Raw genomic sequence first — 9,157 nt, 5'->3', positions numbered from 1 at the left:
TCTCCCCATTCCAGAGGAATTGGGGTTCAAAGGAGGGGGATGTCATTGTACACACCCATTTGGACACGCCCCGTGGTAGATTTATTTCACTGGTAGATTTTTTTCATTAGAACATCGGATAGGGAATCCCCCTCCATCTGCAGTGTCTTGGGAGGAAGGGGATCCCCCATCAGAGATCTCCCTGCGGCAGCCGAAGGGAGCCACAACAAGAAGGCTGAAGAGCTGCAGGTTGCAGACCCCTGATCTAGGCTCCTTTTGTACGGTCTCCTTTTACGGTCAATGGGAGATCGTACAAGACTCAAACATGCTTGATGATAAATGTGGCAAGGTGAAGGTTGAAAACCTTGTTCAAGTTAGTGCTCCTTAAGCCTTAAAGAGGATTTCGGTATAGTTCTATACTGATATACATAAATGATTCATAAAAGCTTTGGTAGTCAACAAGGATTGATGTTTCATTCATCCACCAAGATTGTAAGGATGTATAGGAGAGGCACAGGCCTTCCATTGCAATTTTAGAAACAGGTCTTGTAAGCTGAAATGAATAGGGTCACAAAGACGTATTGCAGGGAGTATATTTCAATTTTTTTCTGCTTAAAGTACATGAACTAACTGTAGGGGATTTAGTTAGAAAAGGCCCACAGGGTATAAACCAACCTTCAGTTTCAGTGGAAAGTCTGCTTTAACTGTTAACCCATGTGTAACGGAGAGAATCCCCCCCAAAAAAACAGGAAAACAGATGTTGTACCAATAATCAAGGCAGGTAAAAAGAAAGAACCAGGTACCTAGAGACCAGCAGGGCCTGTTGTGAGGAACTAAACTCTGCTATACTCATCCCATCGCAGGGTTCCACCATTTCTTCCTCCTTCTCTTCCTATCTTCAACCATCTTTTGGCCATGCTGGGATGACATACCTCCTGCACAGGTGCAGTGCAGGGTCCAATTGCAGGGTATCCTTGCAACAAAAGCTGCACATCCTCGAGCATTCAGGCTGGTAGGACTGCCTATTGCAGAATTGACATGACCTGTCCTTGGCAATAATGCCATCACTGATCCAAAATTTTTTAAAAGTGGATATATAGTTCTGCTTTAAATGTCAGTAAAAATGTCTATGCCAGTCTAAGACTATAAAACAATAGTGGTTTATCAATTATTAACCCTTTTTGCATATTGGGCTTGATACTATATTGATCAAATATTTTGCATCAGTTTAACTTTAGAAATTTTAGATTTGCTTTGAAAAACTGTATACATATGATGTTAATCATTCTTAAAAGTATATTTAGGGTTTGGAAACATTTTATATGCGGCTATGGAGTAACACATGCCTTTTTGTAATTTCCTCTCTGCTCTAGCGTACCCCCATAAGAAAAGGAAATCCCTGTGTAAGTTATGAGTCACCAGAGTGTTTATAAAGCGTTATAAGTTTATAAAGCACTTTGGACTTCTCAAGCCACAGCACGTTTGTTCATATTAAAGTTACTGAGCATTTTCATCGATTCCTAGCACCGAACAAAGCAGCTGGAAAACAAATTTGCTATTTGCCTAGGAATTGTGTATATACACACATACTCAAACTGCATAATGAATATGCATAGCCTTCCCACACTATTTACCTGGAATGGTTATTTAATGCTGTTGCCTTTGTTTCCCACAGTGAAGATCTAAATCCAAATCACTCCCCTACTATACTTCTCTTTTCCTGTGAACTGCCTCAGACCCTCTTTCTCTTCTGTCCTAGTGCCAAAAACAAAGTCAGACTGGATGCTTTTTTTAATATAGTGCGTCAGTTCTCAGTCTTAGGCCAAGCACACACAGTCTAAAATTCACTTCCAAAAAAGTATTGCCTAGGCATGTGATATATATGGGCCAGGGCTCGTCCCAAGGATAGGACTACACAATAGGATTTCAGAACTAGGTGGCAAAAACAAAATAAATCGATATACTTTAAATCTAAAATGTTCAAGTTCATATATGTATAAATAATATATATATATATATATATATAAATAAATTGAATCTTAATCTCTAATACACAGATCAAGCTGTCTCAGAAGGTAAGTTTAATGTAAATGGTCTCAGCACCAAATATGTTTTGCTCGGCTTTATGTATGAATTTGCTAGATATGACCTACAAATACATACAAGTCAACCATGTAAAAATGTCAGCCGTACTTTATCAGTCTCCGTCAACACCAGTTGTCAAATGACTCAAGGCATCCTCAATGATAGATTTTTTTTCCACTTCATTCCCCTCTTAACTGTAAGCTTCCATGGGCAGGGTTCTCTCCTTAGTGTTTATTGTCTCTGCTGTACTTGTTCAATCACAACAGGTATTGGTAGATAATATCATACTTTGTATTAGCTAGGTACTGTATGTATTTGTATTTGCATTGTTTAATATTCATAAGGTAGGTTGTATAAACTATTTATGTATTTATAGTATCAACTATTGTCTATATCAGTGTTTCCCAAACAGGGCTTCATGGAATTTTTGAATTCCTCTAAAGTTTGCCAAGGGTTTCTTGAACAATTAACAATTTGTGCCTCTTAGGTTAGTTTAGGTGATATCAATGATCTTTTCCAGCTATTTGTAATCTTCCCACTGGTAAGAGACATTCTTCCCACCGACCACCACAATAATGTACTGTGATCTGTGGATATAGTAATATAGTATAGTTATTTCAGTGGCTTCCCCTATGTTAAAAGAGGCTGGTCCTCATTGTACTTCTCCAAGGAAGACGATAACTGTAGACACAGTACATAATAAACTGCTAATCCACATAAGTACCATTGTCAACAGGAATAAGTAAATTCAAAACTAACTGGCACCAAACAGTCTTCCAACTGGGATACTTGTTACAGTGACAAATGACTAAGAATGAATTCCCCTCACATTGGAAAGATATCCTTTCACTTTCCGTGGATAACAAACAATGAGAAAATTTCCCTAGATACATAGGACAAAGTAACAACCCCAATTTTGGGCTTTAGATATACTAAACATATATTAAAGTGGAATGTTCATGGTGTCCATATGAACACAACAATCAATAGTAAGATTTGTTAAAAATTCTATTTTAATAGTCAATAACAAAAGGCAATGAAAATATCTTTTTATAAACATTTGTAAAATTTGCACCCCACTATCTAAAGAACTACAAATAGGATAAGATACATTTCAAACAACCAATTCCTAACTATCGGATATATCATTAGTTTTCAGTTTGGCATGGCTGACATAACAAAAATAAAATTATTTCAAAGATTATATTGAATTTTTCAAAGAAAGTTTTACAATAACAATTTAGAAATACGATAGGTGGTAGCATACATACACAATATACATGGTCATAAAAAAGTCCAAACATCAATCTGGTCATGTACAACAAAATAAGAAAAGAACATGAAGCCTAATATATTTCTCCTTTGACAAATCATCCAATAAAATAGAAATAAGGAATTATAATGTAGGGACAATTGTGTAACAAAAACAATGAACTTTTTGGGATCCCCTCCAGTAAAACAGTAAAACTGTTACGATTCTAGTGGGGTATGTATAAAAAAAGAATTAACAGAATGAACAATGTCAAAGCAAATACAGCGTTTTTGTTTTTTCCACAGGATAAGGATAAAAACAAAATCTCTGGCTCATACACGCTTGTTTACAGGCTGTAGATACATTTGCATTGTTCTTTATCAGTAGTTTTCCAGTCTGTAGAATGTCATTTCCTTTTTCCAGGACAGAGGAAACCCCCCATTTGACTTCCTGACATGAGGGCCGGTAATCACATAGCTGAGACTTACCAACATGTGTTAATGTGTTCCTTTTGAATAAAATTCCTCTGAACATTACCTCCTGGAACAATTCTAAACATTTACAACAGTAAAATAGTCACAAGAATAAATAGAGAGGTTTGTTAATAGAAAATAAAATATGTTAGATTAATTTTGATCCCTCCTGAATATAGATATAATTAGGCCACAGCTCAAACAATAACCTACAAAAAGTAGGTGAATGACCAAGTATCGGGACTTTTGAGACCAATGAAATCGCTTTCCAAACCAAATATTAAAAATAGATAAAAACTTATTATATTTGATATACAACATCATCAAATTAGCAATTGTGTATAAAAACAATATGGCACCTAAATGCATCAAGGGTGTTCCATGTTTCGATGCATTTCACAGAATCTCATTTTACTTCTTCAGGAAAAAGGAGATCTATACAGGTAGTCCTCGGGTTAAAGAGATCCAACATATGGAATGGGGCTTCCCTGCTCGTTGTGTGCAGGACAGAGGCTTGAAGGAGGGAGGGGCCGGTTTGCATGACTTGCAGAATAAATCTTTTGCTAAACACAACTGAGGTTGTGGGTGATCTTAGGGGGTGAGCTCTTTCTGCAGGCTCTTCTAACTCTTTAATGACCCAGACAAACTCTGCAGTTGTTTCTTTTTGCATATCAAAGCACAGCTTGCTCCAAAAGTTAATGAATGTCTGTTTTTTTTTGTGTGATGAACTCACAGTAACTGACAGCAGACAAACATCTGTCCTAATTTAATTTATTAAAATAATGTAGCTGTTCCGACTTACATACAAATTCAACTTAAGAACAAACCGACAGTCCCTATTTCGTATGTAACCCGGGGACTATCTTTAATAGCAAAACATAAGTAAAGCTTTAAAAATGTTATCCTTCATTGGTATTGCATATATAACTATGAATGCATTGAATGTTTATCAAAGTATCTATTATATTTGTTACACGCCTATAATTAGGAGTTACACTCACACGATATATTAGATGCAGGTTGCCAGCCTTGGATCTCTCTCACATAGCATGGTAGCAGCAGGGACAGGATCAGACACCCCAGGGAGCAGCTTGTAATCAATCATGATTTTTTATATATAGTAAAATATGTACAATTTATTAATTTTATAAAAAAATAAAATCATCCATTAACTTTCCTTCCCAATACTAGAAAAAATATGTTTTAAAAACATATATAATTGTATTAATATAATTCCATGATTCCCATTATTAAGTGGTCCAATTGATAGTGCTGATAAATTAGTGCTAATTGAGTGAGATTTCATATAATTTTTGAATTGGTGATGAATATTTGCCCATAATTGTGCAGAAATTTGATTGAGCTTACCATAATTTTAGACACCAAATGTTCTACCAAAAAGTGATTTCAAGAGAATTTACACATTTAATTATTGATGGTATAGCTATATAATTGCTAATCCTTTTTTCAAACAAAACATCTTAGTGTCACCTAAATATATTTAGAAGAAGTGGACTAATAGAGAGGAGTGATAGACACTATGGCCCTGATTAAGGAAAGCTCTCCGAGGCTGGAAAGGATACACTTTCATCAGCGAAGCTGGGTGACCCAGCAAAGCTGGAACGGATCAGGTCCAGGATTGAAAACATTTGCTAAGAAAAGTTGATGACTTTTAAGAAATCCATTCCAGGTTTTCTAAATCACCCAGCTTCACTGATGAAAGTGTATCCTCTCCAGCTAATAAATCAGGCCCTATTAGTACATCTCCTCTTCTCAGTATATGCTGGTGAATGAACATAAGGTAAATAGGTCCAGAATTCAGGTACCCCATCCCTAGAAACATACATTTAAGGTTATTGTTATTATTAAAAGTTAAAAGTATTATTATATTTCCATAAGATTGGCACCATAACTGTTTATGGTGAAAATATATGTTGGTAAACAGACTGAGTCTGAATAAAGTGCAAACAATATTATATTTCTTCCATTTTGTATAGTAAATTTGCTTCAGCATGTTAAGAGTTTCCACCTAGATAGAGATATGGAATAAGACCAGGTAATATTTATCAAAGCTTTGGTTCCTGAAATGGTACTACAAATAGTTCCAGAGCAATGTACATAGTGATATGTTGTCCTAGAAGAAATGCGACTGTATCGATTTAGGCAATAACAGAGAGGGGATATAAGTGACATGAATCACAGGTTTTTTTTTTTTTTTGTTCAAGAGTAAATAAGAAAAGCAAAGCAACTTTATTTCTCCTGCTAAACAACAGAAAAGTAAATTTCAACTGACTTACTGGTTACTGGGATAGGAACTGAATATAAAATCCATCCTATTTATTTTAGGTCCATATTCAGGTCACTAACTGTCCCCAAAGGGGCTCACAATCTAATGTCCCTACTGTAGTCATACAATACTGGGGTCATTTACCATTTACACTGTCTAGGTCAACTTGGGGGGAAGCCAATTACCCTAACTGCATGTTTTTAGAATGTGAGAGGAATCCCACGCAAACACAGGGGGAACATACAAACCGTATGAAGATATATAAATAACAAACTACACCCCAGGTAAATAAAATAGTATCTAACGTTGATAATATTTTTTTAAATCAAGCTGATCTGTGAGGGTATAATATATATCTTATAAATCATTAGAAGGACAAAACAATCCTTTAATTACTGATCAGTTTCTGCCCTTTTTTTGTGTACAGGAGGAAACGTTGATCCTATTAATGTTTATGGAATCATAAACCAATCCATCCACCTAAAACTATCTGTGGATCTCCCACATCCTGAAGTCTATTGGAACTTCCAATCTCATATAATGGCCTCTTATGTAAATAAAAAGTTTTCTGTAATTAAGAAGGAGTTTAAGGAAAGGCTGGAGATGATGGATAATGGAAGAGTGCTGAGGATTGGAGAGCTGAGACTGGAGGACAGCGGAAAATACTATGTGACTATAACTTCTAACAATACAGTCTACGAAGCATCCTATAATCTCACTGTGTATGGTATGTATGTAATTATCTGCACATGGTACATACAAACAATTTAAACTCTTGTTTAAGTTTATTGAAAACCTAACCATGAAATTATTTTATTTAATTCATCAGTTTGTTAAATTTACTTTTGAAAGTGTCCTAACATGTATGTTATATTCAAGCAAAAAAACGTTGATCTTGTCAGAAACTTTAACAAGCCCCTAGATTACTGTACTCTCTGCTGACTTAGCACTGTTCCCAGGCTTCTCTATTTAGCACACCTAGTACTAAGCAGCAGGGGCTGTGTGACCCAGACTCTATGGGCATGATTTATTAAAGCTCTCTGGAGCTTTAGTGAGACTGGGTAATCCAGCCAACCTGGAATGGATTTCCTAAAACTCATTTGCTATTTGCTAGCAAATGTTTTCTATCCTGGACCAGATACATTCCAGGTTTGCTAGATCACCCAGCTTCACTGATGAAAGTGTATTCTCTCCAGCCTTGGAGAAACTTAATAAATCAATTTTTGTTATGTGATAGGTCAGAATGACTTTTCCTGTGAAGGGAGAAGTGCTTGTTTTTAAACCAGTCTGAACAATTTAATTCTCTAGCCGGAAGACATTTGATTTCAAACCTGTCAATTTTTGATGTCACCCCTGTAAGGGAAGACTGGTTTGTTTAATAAATACAAGCAGGAGCTTTAAAGTTGGTGCTTGATGTTGCCTTTTTGCCAACCTGCCATGACACTAACCTAACATGTTATATATTAGTGTTATTTGTAAATATTTAGGCTTTTAAACTCTTGGTTTGTTTGTTTATGGCCCCAATAAAGAAAATCATTGTGTCAAAAACAATTTAGGCTTTACCATTGGGACAATTTGCAGAATAAATTTTTACTTTGGTTCAGTTTTAGGCCAGCTTAGGGCTTTTGGTTAAAATATTGTTGACGATATCCCTCCCTGTTCCCCATGCCCCAACTGAATGCTGTTATTACAGCATCTAACAAAGAGATGTCTTCCAACACTAACTTTCTTTGTGATGTCTAAGGTTTCATTGGTATGATGCTAATAACTGCATAGGAAGCTGATGCTATAAACCATGTCCTTGAGGAACACGCACCTTTCACAATACCCACCAATCAATGTGGCACCATGTGCACAAATTATTTTTCCCAAGCTGAAAGCTCCCCATGCTCGGTTTGTTAAATTAATTAATTGTTTGTGAATTCATTATTTATGATTCCTGTCAATGGTGGCGTGGCATGGTCATGTGTCATTTATCAATACACTTTGTTCTAAAAAAAAAAGAATATTATTTTCTCTTTTTAGAAAATTGGGATGTTTGATGTAATCAAACTAGAGTAAAAACCAATTCTTTCTTGGTAATAGAAGATAGATACAGTATTCATCTCTCATTTGTTCTCCTATTTGTGCTTTGTTCCTGTGTTGCAGTTCTAGAGCACTTGGGACCTCCGAGAGTCTCTGGTCTCTTTTTATCCTATTATTCAACTATTATTCATTCTTCTGATCCCTACATCACAGCTGGGTTCTGTGGTGGCTGACATAAGTAACCCCAAATACCATTATACAGGCCAAATAATGGACATTCGTATGTCTGTAAAATTTGTCTCATCCTACATTCGGACTGATTATTTCCCCCTTACCCCTTCAGATGATAAAGGTATAGCATAAAGAACACACAATAGATCAAGGAACAAATATTGTAAGATTGCCATCATGGGTAGCATGGTGGCTCAGAGGTAGCACTCTTGCCTTTTCAGCTCCAGGTTCGAGTCTTGTCCAAGACACTATCTGCATGGAGTTTGCAGGTTCTCCTGGGTACTCTGGTTTCCTCCCACATCTCAAAAATATGGCCTTAGACTGTATAAATGACATATGACCATGGTAGGGACAGTTAGTAACACAGCTAAGGACTTTGTACAGCACTGTGTAATATGATGGTGCTATATAAATACTGTGTAATAATAATAATTGTCATCACAGTAATCCAGATTTGAAACAAGTACAAAATACTGAAATTACAACATTTTGAAGAGAACTGCAAATACAACAGTGTAGGTAAAGCATGAGACCCATATGGGGAGACCTCTGTTACCAATCTTACCCATATGGTCGGCCTATGACAGTCCTAGGTATCTCCTTTAAGGCACTACACCTGGTGAAGCGGCAGTCCTGCAGACACCATGGGCCTAATTTATCAATGAAATCCGCACTCGCTGGTCGCACGTACTATCGCGCCGTTATATCGAGCCTGTTTACCGCGGGCTGGAGTCATATGCGCTCGTACACTCGCCTCCTCACTGCCAAGCCGGATTCCTGCCTTCATAACAAAATGGGCAATAGGGGTCGCGCATCCGCCAATTA

The 9,157-nt window shown here is 36.5% G+C and overlaps 1 protein-coding gene across 3 annotated transcripts in view; it reads left to right on the top strand.

Moving 5' to 3' along the window:
• Positions 1–9,157, top strand: part of LOC140342728 (CD48 antigen-like) — a 32,458-nt gene that overhangs the window by 7,069 nt on the left and 16,232 nt on the right. For all 3 annotated transcript variants that reach the window (XM_072429085.1, XM_072429083.1, XM_072429082.1), the window contains exon 2: positions 6,504–6,803. In XM_072429085.1, coding sequence (XP_072285186.1) covers positions 6,504–6,803 — 300 coding nt within the window. The remainder of the gene's footprint in view (positions 1–6,503; positions 6,804–9,157) is intronic.

The sequence above is a fragment of the Pyxicephalus adspersus genome, chromosome 12, assembly GCF_032062135.1.
Source record: "Pyxicephalus adspersus chromosome 12, UCB_Pads_2.0, whole genome shotgun sequence".
Classification (NCBI taxonomy): Eukaryota; Metazoa; Chordata; class Amphibia; order Anura; family Pyxicephalidae; genus Pyxicephalus; species Pyxicephalus adspersus.
Note: the sequence above shows the minus strand (reverse complement) of the source record. Positions and strands in the feature narration are given on the sequence as shown.